Here is a 13,881-nt window from a genome sequence, read left to right on the forward strand (position 1 = left end):
CGGGAAACTCAAGAGAGCATATAAGGAGCCATCTGCAAGTAAAAGAGATAGAAGACTGTCAATAAAAAAGACTCCGTCTCTCACTTCCGAGTGCGATCAATGGACCGTAGAATTGCCTGGCTTTTGTGAAAATGCAGGTGCTCAGGCCCTATCGCCGACCTTTTAGAACCCTTGAATCCTTAAAGATGCTTGAAATCTCTTTTGCTAAATGAACGAACAAGGAGGTCGGCCATCACTGCCGATTTGTAGACACTCGTGAGCCCCCAGCCTGAAACAGTTAACTGTCCTCGGCTTTCCCAGTCTCAAGAAGTGCTTCGGGGGGGCAGGGCTGAGGGGGCTTCCCGGAGCTAAGGCGACAAGTGACATTTGGAAGAGTGGCCCCGAATGCCCTGCCCCAAACATTCTGGGCTGCTTCTCGGCTCCACACTCTACCCTCCGACCCTCTCCGGCCCCTCAGCAGGGGCCCACCACGGCCAGAGAGTCTAACTGCTGGGACCCTCCACCCCCACCCCACCATCCCCCACCTCCCTCAGGCTCCGTGGTCATGGTGCCGGCCACCGGCCCACCCTGGGGAGCCAGCCCAAAGACCGCGCGGAGAAGGGGCGCACGGAAGCCGAGTCCGCAAGAGAGGGCAGGAGGGACCTCTATATATAGAGGTGGGGCGGAGAATCATTCTGTCCAGCTGACGACAAGGAAGGACACGGGCCTCGGAAATGTGCTCACATGGAAAGAGCCTGAGCTCCAGCACCAGACCCAAGTCTAGCTCACACTCGGGGGGAGGGGGGGGGCTCTGACTTTCTTATTTCTCCCTCCTCCAACGCGGGGGACAATACCTCCTCACGAGAGGCCGTGGAACACTTGAGGAGATAATTTGTGCAAATTCCCTAGTCAGTGTCTGGGAAATAGCAGACCCCCAATTAGAGGGAAGCTTTGTGGCGATGCTTACGTATGAAACCGCTGGTTCGGACAACAGACGCGCAAGGACTGCGCTGTGTAAGACAGGGGTCCCCAAACCTTTTACACAGGGGGCCAGTTCACTGTCCCTCAGACTGTTGGAGGGCCGGACTATGAAAAAAACTATGAACAAATCCCTATGCACACTGCACATATCTTATTTTAAAGTAAAAAAAACAAAACAGGAACAAATACAATATTTAAAATAAAGAACAAGTAAATTTAAATCAACAAACTGACCAGTATTTCAATGGGTACTATGCTCCTTTCACTGACCACCAATGAAAGAGGTGCCCCTTCCGGAAGTGCGGCGGGGGCAGGATAAATGGCCTCAGGGGGCCGCATGTGGCCCTGCAGGCTGTAGTTTGGGGACCCCTGGTGTAAGATGTCAGCTCCCCAGGCACACGTGGCAATTTAAACTTAAGTTCAGTTCCTCTGCTGCCCTAGTCACAGGCCAAGTTCTCAATAGCCACCTGTGGCTGACGGTGACTACCGTGGACAGCACAGACACGGGGCATTGCCAACATCGCGGCCCTGCCCCAAGAGTTCCGAGTACGGGATTCCCCCGGGGCCTGGGTGGACCAAAAATCTCCCCAGAGAGTGGGATTTGAGTTGAGTTTTGAAGGTGGGATAAACGTTGGACAGTCAGAACGGGAAAGAGGAGCTGTCATGTGGTTGAATGTGTGACGGAAGACCGGGCACCCAGAGCTGGTCCTTATTCTGCGTCCCCCTCCCGCCCCCATTTACACATGCTCTTTATGCTGGGGGAAATGATTTTTTAAACTACTTCTGAACTTTGAATGACTTAAGGCTTAGTTTTAGATGTTCTTATTGGGTCTCTGGAAGAGGGCGGACTGATCACCCCTTTCCCTGTGGTGACCCTTGGGAGTCTCAGAGGCGGGTAGCGGGAGACATGGGACAATCCCAGTGCCTAATAATCATCCTGTCCACCCGGCCTGGAGCTCTCTCCCATGTCTCTCCATCCCTTCCCCAGCCGCCAGCAAGGGGACTTGGGAATTCATCCCGAAGCCCCTCCCCGATGGCCTGTCTCTGGACCAGTGGGCACCTCCCTAAGGTCTGCGGCTGGCTGCCTGGACTCCCTGCCCTCCCAGCACCAGAGTGGACCTGGTGCTGACCGCAGCAAACCTGGGCTTCCTGGGGGAGCCGCTGGAATGTTCCAGCAGCTGGGCTTTTCCCGCCATCTGACCCCCTCCCCCCCATCTCCTGGTTCAGGATCTCCCTCCCCGGGAAGACTCTGTTTCCTCCCTCTTTCCCCAACAACAACTTTCCACACGTTCACACACATCTCTGTCTTCACACCCGGGACGCAACCTCTGTTCTCTCCTGGCGCGCTGTGCCCAGCTCCCCAAATCAGGCTCAGCATCAGCTGCTGCTGCTGCACCGCTCTGCTACGGTGTCAAAGTCACCTCGTGTGGCTCGTTGCTCTGTTCTCACTTGGCTGGTCACTGGCCCAGGAAGGGACCCTTCCACTGCTTGGATGGAATCTTTCAAAACAGGACAGGCCTAACACAGAGCTTGAAATAGAACCCCCCCCCCCCCATGATCTCCAGCGCCGCCTCCTCTGCGGTTCCTTCTTTCAGAGCTTCTGCCCGCCCACGCCCACGTGTGCGCACCGGGGTCCCATCAACACCCACGGTGGTGGCGTGGCGGCGGTGGCATCTCTGCTTGTTGTCCAGGCTGTGGGCGTGGCCTAGCACGCCTGGCCAAGCAGTGAGCAGGCTCAGCTCAGCGGGCTGGTTTAGACCAGTGGTTCTCAACGCCGGCTGCACACCGAGCCGGAGGGCCTTTTAAAAAAGTGTGACTGTCCGGCCATTCTCCTCAACCAGCGAGTCAGGATCCCCAGGGCGAAGCTGGCTTGCTGTTTGTCTTCCGTTTCCCAGCTCAGGTGACCTGAATAGACTCTTTTATTCAAGCTGGGAAGAGGCCCAGGCAGCGACAGGACGGAGTGTCTGAGAAAAGGGGTTCAAGGGTAGGCCTGTGTCTATTCAGATGGCAACCCACCCATGGCTGTGTGGTCCCGGGCTGCCTCTGAACTCACCTGCTCCCTCCTGCCTAAATGGGAATCCTCGTCATAGCCCCTGTGGGAGGGGGCTGCCCTGAGCATCCAGGGAGGGACCGCGGACCAGGGACTCAACACGGCAGTGCGGGCACACGGCAAGCGCTCAGGAAAGTTCGCTCTGTTTGGTGCTGCTCTGCGAACTTTCTCCCCGTCTCCTCTCTCCTCCCACCTTCCCCTTCCCGAAGCCCCATTTCAAGCCCGCTGTAAGGAAGTGCAGCACCCGGGTGGGGGACGTGTGATGGTACAGAGAATTTGGGGGAGACCGTACCTGCCCCACCACCCACTCCACCCTGTGACGGGAACCACCCAAGGAGGAGGCTGAAGTGGGTGAGAAGCCAGTTGGGAACCACAGAGCTGCCTTCCGCAATGCTGTGTGAAGGACCCCCTTTCCTTCCTTTACCCCCACCCCAGGCGCGGGGCTGGGTCAAGAACTGAACTGGGGGCGAGTGATGACTGCAGAGACAGCACAGAGGAGCCAGGCCCTCCTTGCCTCACCTTCTCCCAGCATGACTGTGTAACCCCGCATTGCTTCTGGATTGGCTTCAGTATACCTCGCAGGGCAATCCGAAAACTGCTAAACACAGGGAGGAGGTTCTGGCTGGTTGGCTCAAGTGGTAGAGTATCGGCCTGGCATGTGGAAGTCCTGAGTTTGATTCCTGACAAGGGCACACAGGAGAAGCACCCATCTGCTTCTCCACCCTTACCCCTCTCCTTCCTCTCTGTCTCTCTCTTCCCCTCCTGCAGCCAAGGCTCCATTGGAGCAAAGTTGACCCAGGCACTGAGGATGGCTCCATGGCTTCTGCCTCAGGCGCTAGAATGGCTCAGGTTGCAACAGAACGACGCCCCAGATGGGCAGAGCATCGCCCCCTAGTGGGCGTGCCGGGTGGATCCCAGTTGGGCGCATGCGGGAGGAGTCTGTCTATCTCCCCGCTTCTCACAGAAAAAAAAAACAGGGAGGAGGGATGGGGTGGGGTGAGGATGTGAACGTTAGAGGGCAGACCAGAAAAGGCCGGTTATGACAACACAGGCAGTCAGTCCCAAGATTCCCCTTTGACGATGGGGAAGTATATTCCAAAATGGAAACAAGGAAGATCCCCCCCCCCAAAAAAAACACTTCACCTATTGCAAAATTTCTCCCAGGTCTGGCTCAGAATAACAACAAATGGGAATGATCAGGAATACAGGCTGCAGCTAAGCAGACACCCCTTCTTAGAGTCTACCCCACCTTCACACTACCCCAGTAGTCACCTAAGCAGTCACAGGGGCTGGGTAGTTACACACAAATTGGCTGGGCCCAATGAGAAGGTCCAAAGCAGCCTGCCTGTCATCCGAAGGCGCCCACATAGCTGTGACATCCTTCTCGCCCCAGCCATGTCAGCCCGGGATGTTTGGTGTTAGCCTACATCTCTCCTCTATCTTCCTCACCTTCAGTGCCTTCAGATCTTGCCCACCAGTGAGGACCAGTTCAGGTGCCGCTGCTGGGAAGCTAGCTGCAGCCGTTCCATCCTTCTCTGATGTCCTCTTCCTCTTAACTCTGAGGGCTTCTACCGACAGGTTGTCTGATCACCTAAACCAATCACTATCCTGTGATCCCTCCGATAGGCTACTTTGTGCTATTATTTTAGTTCATGGATATTATCTTCCTACTGAAGCTGTAAGCTCCCTGAGACCATGGCTTCTGCGTCCTTGAAACCTACACAGTAGCTGGAAGAGCTGAGCATATCCATTCATCAAACAGTTACTGAGTATCTGCAACATGCCAAGTGCTGTGCCAGGTTCTGGGCATTCAGCTCTGAGCAAGACAGCTAAATATTGAAGACATTTACTATAGTAATAGATGGATGGATGGATGGATGGGTTGGTGGATGAGGGGATAAGGTCCATATTTGTGGCATCCTCTCTGGGCAGTCCCAGGAAGTTTTGTCTTAAGCTAAAGGTAGGGAGATGGGACACAGAGAAGATCACCTGTTTAAAGGCACCCCCAATGTGGTGATACTGAGGACAGAAAAGACTGGGACCAATGAATCTAGGATCGGATTTCTGGGGAATCCTATAGAATCCATAGGATCTCAGGGTCTTCAGATGTTACCTGTGTCTGCTCTGATATCTCTTAAGAGCATCCTTGTCAGAGAGATGCCCCCCTCCGCCTGCCTCAGTGACAGAGCACCAGGGGCCACTTGAGACCAGTGTTCCATCGCTGCTCCTGGTCAGTTCCCTTATCCTTTCCTCCATGTTGCCTCCCACCATCCCAGTAACATCCAAAGTAGAAGCAGCCTGAGCTTGGGCGGTGACACGCTAGCCTGCAGCACATGCTCCCATAAGCATACCTGCGCATGCGCACATCTGCTCTGCCGCTGGCTCCGAAGGGCAGCTAGGGAAATGGGCGGAGCCTGGCTTCCCCTCTCGGCTCCGCAATACCCCTTTCCGATGCCGAACTGGGCTGACCCTGCTCCCTCGGCTGGAGTCTGGGCCCATCCTCAGCCGGGACAAAGCCTAGGCAGGGTCGGAAGGCCCGGAGAGAGTCTAGGAGACCACACAGATGACCCCAAGGAGAAAAGACAGAGCACTTTCTTCTTTTTTTTTTTTTTTAAATAACAAGTACCCTTCCCTCTTACTCAAGCTTGGCCTGCCCGCTGAAGAGCCAGGAAAAGCAGCTGGAGCCTGGTGACCGGAAGGGAGTGAGGCTCTGAGCCCAGCAGCCTTGCTGCCCATCGGGGCCGCGAGGACTGTTCCTGCTGTATCCCCAATCTAGCTCCTGGCTCATCTGAATACACCTTTAAACGGACACTTTTCTCCCTTTCAGTGAGGACTAAACCATCAACCCTGAGTCAGAGGCCTTGAGAGGACCGGGTAGGGTAGGGGGGAGGGGGGAAGGGGTAGGGGAGGAAAGAACAGAGAACTGGAGAGGAGGGCCAGGGAGGCAGGCAGTGGGCAGAGGCAGGTTTCCCGATGATCAGTTTTATCTCTCTACATTGATGGGAACGATAACAGCATAAAGAACGATGATGTCAGTCTGACCGGTGGTGGCACAGTGGGTAGAGCATTGAACTGGGATGCTGAGGACCCAGGTTCGAAACTCCAAGGTTGCCGGCTTGAGCGCGGGCTCACCAGCTGAAGTGTGGGCTCACGGGCTTGAGTGTGGGGTCATCAACGTGATCCCAAGGTGTCCGACTTGAAGCCCAAGGTCGCTGGCTTGAAGCCCAAGGTCACTGGCTTGACTGGAGCACCCCCCTCCGGGTCAAGGCACGTATGAGAAAGCAATGAACAACTAAAGTGCTGCAACTATGAGTTGATGCTTCTCATTTCTCTCCCTTCCTCTCTCTTTCTCTGTCTCAAGAAAACAAAAACAAAAACCAATAATGTCAGATTAAGTGTACAAAGTTCTTTCATGTGGGTTATTTCATTTGGTCCTCAAACGGTCCTTCCTCTCATTACACAGATAAGGACCAGGCCCAGAGAGGGTAGGTGGGGAAAGAGCAAACAGCCAGCGCAGAGCCAGGACCAGTGCTCCCAGGCCAGTGCTCACTCACCACACACTGTCTGTGAACACGGGAGGGAGGAGTCCACGCCTTAACTGCTGTTGTGCCCCCTCCCACCCCAGCTCAGCGCTTAGTCCAGCATGGAGCGAACATCCAACACAGGTCGGGCCTGCTGATGTTCTTCGGCTCTGGGCGTGGGACCGCAGGGGGAGGGCGTGGCTGAGCCGTGCACCGGGCGGAGGCCAGTGCGCCACGGTGGGCGCACACCACACAGAGCTGCAGTGAGGAAGGGGTGGGACCGCAGGGGGAGGGCGTGGCTGAGCCGTGCACCGGGCGGAGGCCAGTGCGCCACGGTGGGCGCACACAGAGCTGCAGTGAGGAAGGGGTGGGCCGGGGGAGGGCGTGGCTGAACCGTGCACCGGGCGGAGGCCAGTGCGCCACGGTGGGCGCACACAGAGCTGCAGTGAGGAGGGGGTGGGACCGCAGGGGGAGGGCGTGGCTGAGCCGTGCGCCGGGCGGAGGCCAGTGCGCCACGGTGGGCGCACACAGAGCTGCAGTGAGGAAGGGGTGGGCCGGGGGAGGGCGTGGCTGAGCAGTGCACCGGGCGGAGGCCAGTGCGCCACGGTGGGCGCACACAGAGCTGCAGTGAGGAAGGGGTGGGCCGGGCGAGGGCGTGGCTGAGCCGTGCACCGGGCGGAGGCCAGGGCGCCACGGTGGGCGCACACCACACAGAGCTGCAGTGAGGAAGGGGTGGGCCGGGGGAGGGCGTGGCTGAGCCGTGCACCGGGCGGAGGCCAGTGCGCACGGTGGGCGCACACAGAGCTGCAGTGAGGAAGGGGTGGGCCGGGCGAGGGCGTGGCTGAGCCGTGCACCGGACAGAGACCAGTGCGCCACGATGGGCGCACACAGAGCTGCAGTGAGGAAGGGGTGGGACCGCAGGGGGAGGGCGTGGCTGAGCTGTGCGCCGGGCGGAGGCCAGTGCGCCACGGTGGGCGCACACCACACAGAGCTGCAGTGAGGAAGGGGTGGGCCGGGCGAGGGCGTGGCTGAGCCGTGCACCGGGCGGAGGCCAGTGCGCACGGTGGGCGCACACAGAGCTGCAGTGAGGAAGGGGTGGGCCGCGCGGCAGTGGGCAGGTGTCTCCTGCCCTTGGATTCACTATGCCGGGCCAAGCAGCTGGTTAGAAACAAAAACAAACACCAGGGATACAGGTTCCTGCTGTTAACAGCTTCAAACCACCAGAGGAAAACTCCAAATAAATATAATTAGAAACTTGTAAAAACGTCCTCTCTGTAAACCTGCTCCCCAGGGTCTCCCCTTGAAGCGCCCCCCTTCTCCCACCCCACCCCCATGTCCATATATCCTGACACCCCACCCCCCTCACCCAGGGATTCCCCAGATCCGGTTCCTCACTCTGGGTCTTCAGCCCAGGTCTTTCCTCAGCTTGTCCCCGGACAGTGACCAGATGCACAAGGCCCCCTGGTCTGAAGCTCTGAACACCCCCCCCACCCCGGCCCCCAGCTCTCCAGGGCTATGGTTACAGCCACAGGGAAACCTGAGGCGAGAGTGAGAGCCACAGCGCCCTGTTGAGCCATCAGCCCGCATCCAGTGGCAACTCCAAGCCCGGGCCTTGGTCTGGAAAGGAGCGAGACATCCAGGTTGGAGCAGGATGCGGAGGGCCAGTATCAGAGCCGAGAATGTATCGTAGGAGAGTGGGAACAGGGGCCCCAGGGCCTCCCCTGGAGTCTTCAGTTCCCACTACACAAACACGCAGCCTCCCAGCGCTGCTGGATGCACCCACACTCACAGAATCCCTAGTTCTGCAGAGCCTATTTCCAGGGGGGAGTGCCCCAGTTAAAGGACAGGTACGTGGGGCCCAGGACAGTGGGGTGGGGGGAGAAAGGAAGAGTGGACCCAGGCAGGGAGGAGAGGTTCAGGGGAGAGGCCTGGAGAAGCTGCAGGGGCCGAGGTGTAGGCATTCGGTGGGAAGGATTTCAGGGAGAGGTGCGGGATCTCAGAGCTGCAGGGGACCCTCCTGATACTCTGGTCCACTTTACAAGTGAGGAGGAGGAAGAGCTGCCTCAGCAGCCTCCGTCCTCAGGCTCTGCGTCTGCGGAAACCCGCTGGTACCGTGCTCCCCACCCCCTGCCCTTCGGGGCTGACAGTGTGCGGGGGAGGACAGTGGCCAGTCTGGTGACAGAGGGGCTTCTGGGCAGAGGCTGAGGGTCCATGTCCCCTCTTAGCCTAGGCAACAAGCTCCTCTACCCCTCAAACATCCTTGGGTTGGCGGTTGTATCACCTTTCTGCAAAAGACCAGCAGCCAGTCTCTCTGTATCCAGCCTCCTGTCTTACAGCGGAGCCCCGAGACGCTGTCCCCAGGTCTGGGCCTCTTGCAGGCACTGCCAGCCTCAGAGCAGCTCTGCAGTTTCCAGACCTGACAGGGACTCTTTCGTAGAAGCAGTCATGTGCTAGGGGTACAGGACATCAAAGGAGGCCCACACCCTGACACGCGGGACCCGAAGCAGGGAAAAGGGAAAGGGGCCGGGGTGAGTTCCAGCAGCAACTCCTCCACCTTCGTCTTCTCAGGAGGGTCCGAGGTCATCAGTTCCCTTCTCCCTCGCCCAGGCCAGGGCACTGGACCAAGCCATTCTCCTCCTTCCCCTCTCCACCGAAAACACGCACATCGCCCGGCCTCCTCGTCTCTCTCACAGGAGCACCGTGCACAGGCACGCACACGCACATGCACACACCCCCCCCCTGGAGTCGTGCACACGCATGCTCACACCCAGGGCCAGCTCCCTTTACAACAGGTCCCAGCTGCTCACATCTCAAACCGGTTCTCAGGCTCTCAGATTCCTGGAGGTTTCAGAAAACAATCTCATCTCACGGAGGGGCTGCCGCTAACTGTCCCCTCTCTCTCTCTCTCTCTGCCCGGGGGAATCCTGGCTCCTGCGTCCTCCAGTCCCCCACTCTCCCGTCCCACCCTGCAGAGTCTCGGGGAGATGAGGGGTAAGAAGTGGGAAAGTTCTCCAGCCCCACCGCCCCAGGGGACATGTCGCTGAGCAAAGCGAGGTCAAAGGGATTCCTGAGGAATTTCTAAGCAGTTCGGCCCCTCTACCCCCTGGAAAAGGTGGAGGGGGTGGGGGCTTAGATGGAAGGCCAGGCTGCAGGAGCGGGGACAGACTCTCTCCTGGGGCGGCCTGGACGGGGCACAGGCATGAGCCGCTGCCCACGGGGCCACCCTCACCCGCTGACATGGTCATGGCTCTCATTTCATATTTTGGAGGGAGGGGCCAGGAGGAACAGTCCCCTCACTGTAAGAGCCGGCCACAGGAGCCCAGGGAAGCGGGGAGGAGAGGAAACAGCCACATTAAAGAGGAAGAAAGGGGTGGGGGGAAGAAAGAGAGAGACACACATACACCCAGACAGAGACCCGGAGAGACGCACCGAGACAGAGAGACACTGTCTGCCGCCAGAGGAGCGCTCTCAGTCCCCGGGACGGTGTTCCTGGGAAGCTCTAAATACACGACTTGATCAAAACTCGATCCCTGAGGAGGAGGGAAAACAACCAGGTAAACTAGACGGCCAGGCTGGCCAGCTCTCCCTGCCCGCGCCCCTCCTGGGGACAAGTTTTCCCCGAGGCCAGGAGACCTTTTCATTCAGCTGTAACCTGAGCCCTAGACCAGGATTAGGCCTTTTTAACCACTGCAGCACCCCCTCCCCCCCAAAAAAGCAAATTAATGCTTTTAAGTTAACAATTATCTTGGTTATCCAGTCTGTCTACTTTAAAATACTCAGACAGGCACTTAAAAAACACTCAAAACCTTGGACCCTCATGCTCACTCACACCCCCCCCCCACAGCTTACCCACCCACTCACCCACACGCAGCTCTCAAAGACACTCAAACATCAGTATGCACGCTTAACAACTAAGTCACAATTTACACACTCAGCTGTGTTACCTGCAGGCGATCCTGGTGAGCCAAGCACGCGTGTGCGTGCACACACACTCCCTCTCTCACCCACACACTCAGGCTCTCTTCCCTGTTCTTCCCCTCTTCCCCATTCCACGACACTTTGGTCCCCACCCCCAACCCGAATCTCTGGAGAGAAGGGACAGAGATCAAGATATCCCCAGAGGTGTAGTCACTGGGCAAGATACTTCCCAAGGGCATTTGTATTTTCAAGACTCAGCACAGCTTCATTTAACAGCATGTGGCATTCAAGGCAGCTCTGGGGTCCTGGCGAAACCCAGGAGATATGTCTGGGAGCAAATGGTGTCCACAGCATTCTGTCTGTGGGTGACGCTGCCCTGCCCGGTCAGTGCCTGTCCTTCCTGTGGCACTGGCCTGCAGCTTCGGCTCCAGAGACATCACTCTGACTCAGTCAGCCTATTGTTTGGACATCTCTGGCAGACTGGGTGGATAAATTTCCTGAATTGCAGGGTCAAAGGTAGTTGAAATGACAGGCTTCCAATTCTATGCCAGCTAGACTTAGAAGGATCAGCAGGAAGGAGGATGCCAAGCTAACGAGAGCCCAGTAAGAGCGTGGGTGGCCCAAATATGACATAAGCACTGGACACAACAGTGAGCCTGTAAGTTCCCTGAGGGCAGGGGCCTTCGCTCCAGCTGCACTGTTCCCCGCAAGGACAGAGTGAGCTCCGGGGTCCCCTGGGAGTGAGTCTGTCCCTGAAGGGTGGGCTGATCTCCCAGGCTTGGAGAGCACCTGTTCCTTCCAGGAGTCACCATCTGCCCCCCGGGGAGCCCCCCTGAATGAATATACCACTTGCTCCCCCTTTTGTCCCCAGCCCCCACCCCCCCAGTCTCACTAGGGCCACGACAGACACCGGCTCCAACTTGAAAGAGGCCCTTATCTTGTCTCCAGATGACTGCGTGAAATCTGTTCCTTCCTTCAGACTAAACTCTCTCTGGCTAATTCCATGTTATGAGTAAGTCAGCACACACTACAAAAGCCAGCTTTGTTTATGAAAACACAAGCCAATCCACAGTGGGAGAGGGGCTGCTCCCAGGCTGGGGGTGGCAGTGGTCGTGGGCTGTCTGGGAGGAGGTGGGGGGCGGGAGGGGGGCTGGAACAGAAGCAGTCTGGGTTGGGAAGAATTGGGGAGGGGCCTGGTGTTTGACAGCTGAGGGTCTCTCCTGCTTTGGTTCTGTGGAAGGTCAGGCTGGAGGAGGAAGGGGTTAGCTGAAGAGGCAGTGTTTCGGGAGGAGAGGGGGGCATGGACATGGCACCTTCCTTGCTTTCAACAGGGTGGGAGTTCATCCTGCCTAAGGGCCAAGTGCTCAGGCTCCGGACACGGCGCCCTGACTCTACCAGAGAGACTCAGGCTTCCCCAGCGCCCGAGTGCAACTTGCCCTTCTGCCCAGTCACCTCCACACCCCAGCCTGGCTTCAGGAGCCCCTGCGGTCACAGGCAGAAGGACCCTCTCCTTCTGGAGATGGAATTTTCTTTTTGTCCATATAAATCTTTTTCCTGGGTGAGGACGCAATGGAGGAAGGGTGCAGAGAGAGGTCAAGGGGGAGGGGAGGCTGTCCCCAAGAGCACAGTAGCCCACCCACCCGGTTTCGGCCAGCACAGCCTGGGGACCCGCCAAGCAATGGGCCTGGGGTCAGGGATCGGGGAGGGAGGGCCTCCCTGTCTGTCTGTCTGTCTGTCTCTCTAATTCCTACAGGGATCTGTCAGAGTTCCCCAGCCTGGAATTTTACTTTGTTATTTTAATGCAATTCTGACCTGGATTTAAATGGAATTGGAAACCGGAGGCCTTAATAAATAAATATTATGATAAGAAATGAAAGCCATGCAAGGCTAAAGAGATTTCCCCCCCAAAGGAGGAGAAACGTAACATTCTTCCCGGGAACCGGAGTCACAGAAATTTTCTCCTCTCTTTCAGCCCCCTACCATCCAGCGAGAAACGAGTTGGTTTTTCCATCAAAGATCTTTTTTTTTTTTTTTTTAATTTCACGTTCTCCTAACTGATAAAACCACAACTTGGAAATTTCTGTCTAACTTTGCACGAGGATTGGGGGCGAGGGGAAGAGATCTACCGCACGGCTGAAAAGTTTTCATTCTCAGTCTCTCCGGGCCACAACTGGAGTTTCTGGCACGGTCTGAGAGGAGTCTCTCCCATACTTCTCCGGCAGACAAGAAGCGTTTCGGAGACGCTGGGGTGGCAGTGGAGTAGGCAGAACCCGAGGTGCGTGGTCACGTCTGCCCAGGACACCCCAACTTCTCACTTCCCCGTGCCACCCCGGCTCTTCCAGCCTTTCGCCCCGGGCGCAGCGCCCAGGGCTCGGGCCCCCAGCCCCGGAGTGTGGCGCACGGTGCCGGTGCTGACAGCAGCACGCTTCCCAACACCTGCCCTGCCCTTCGGAAATCGCGCCCCCGCCCCCGGGCCCCGCGGCCCCGGCAGCAGCCCCGCCGCCGCGCGCCCCTCCTTCCTTACCTTGCACTGCTTTGCTGTGCTGGGCGGCGCGGGCGTGGACCAGCAGGACGAGCAGGCAGAGCCCAGGCACGCGCCCCGAGCCCATGCTGGAGCTCCCGCGGCCAGGCAGCCGGGGCCGGTCTCGCAGCTCCCGGAGGGCGGAAGCGGGCCGGGCCCCCGCGCGCCGGAGGGGGAGGTGGAGGGGGCGCCCCGCCGGGGCCCTGCCGGGGGCTGCGGGTGCTCGGCGCCCGGGCGGCAGGCTCCCGATGCTGCCGGCTCCCCGACCCGACGCCGGGCGGAGAGAGGCGGAGGGCGCCCCGAGGCTGGGGGCGCCCGTAGCCGCGGACGGAGGGGAGCCCCCGGCCTCTCCACGCCGGGCGGTGCTCGCGGCGGTGGCAGGGTTACTCCGTGTAATCCCACCCAGTCTCCAGCTTCGCCCGGAGAGAGCTGCAGCCGGAGCGCGCAGAGCCCGGGCGAGGGACCTGAGAAAGGGGAGGGGACACGCCGCGCCAGAAACACGCCCTTTCTGCCTCTTTCTTCCTCTCTCGCTCTTTCTCCGTCTCTCAGGCTCCGTCTCTTTCTCTTCGCCTTTCTCCTCCTCCTCTTTCTCCTCCTCTCCTCGCTGCTTTTCGTTTTCTTCCTCCTCCCCCCCTCCTCCTCCACCACCACCTCCTTTTCCGAGCCCTTTTTTCTTTCAAATGGGGCCTCGGCGCGGCGGCCGCTCCCCCTGCGCGCCCGGGCGCGGCGGCCCCCTCCCCAGGCTGCCGGGCCGCTGCCTGCAGGAATTTACAATCCGGCGCTGGGGGAGCGGGCCCGGTCTCCATGGAGACGGCTTCCCCGGGAGCAGGGAGGTCAGGCGCAGACCGCGCACAATCAATGGATCAATGCAAGCTCCGCTCGGCTCCAGACCAAACAGCACCCGGCGGCGG

The 13,881-nt window shown here is 58.5% G+C and overlaps 1 protein-coding gene across 6 annotated transcripts in view; it reads right to left on the reverse strand.

Moving 5' to 3' along the window:
- Positions 1 to 13,529, reverse strand: part of SCUBE3 (signal peptide, CUB domain and EGF like domain containing 3) — a 41,047-nt gene extending 27,518 nt beyond the window's left edge. For all 6 annotated transcript variants that reach the window (XM_066359591.1, XM_066359588.1, XM_066359590.1 and 3 more), the window contains exon 1: positions 12,974 to 13,529. In XM_066359591.1, the coding sequence (XP_066215688.1) occupies positions 12,974 to 13,058 (85 nt within the window). In that variant the 5' untranslated portion in view covers positions 13,059 to 13,529. The remainder of the gene's footprint in view (positions 1 to 12,973) is intronic.
- Positions 13,530 to 13,881: the final 352 nt, after the last annotated feature.

The sequence above is a fragment of the Saccopteryx leptura genome, chromosome 1 (assembly GCF_036850995.1).
Source record: "Saccopteryx leptura isolate mSacLep1 chromosome 1, mSacLep1_pri_phased_curated, whole genome shotgun sequence".
In the NCBI taxonomy this organism is placed as follows: Eukaryota; Metazoa; Chordata; class Mammalia; order Chiroptera; family Emballonuridae; genus Saccopteryx; species Saccopteryx leptura.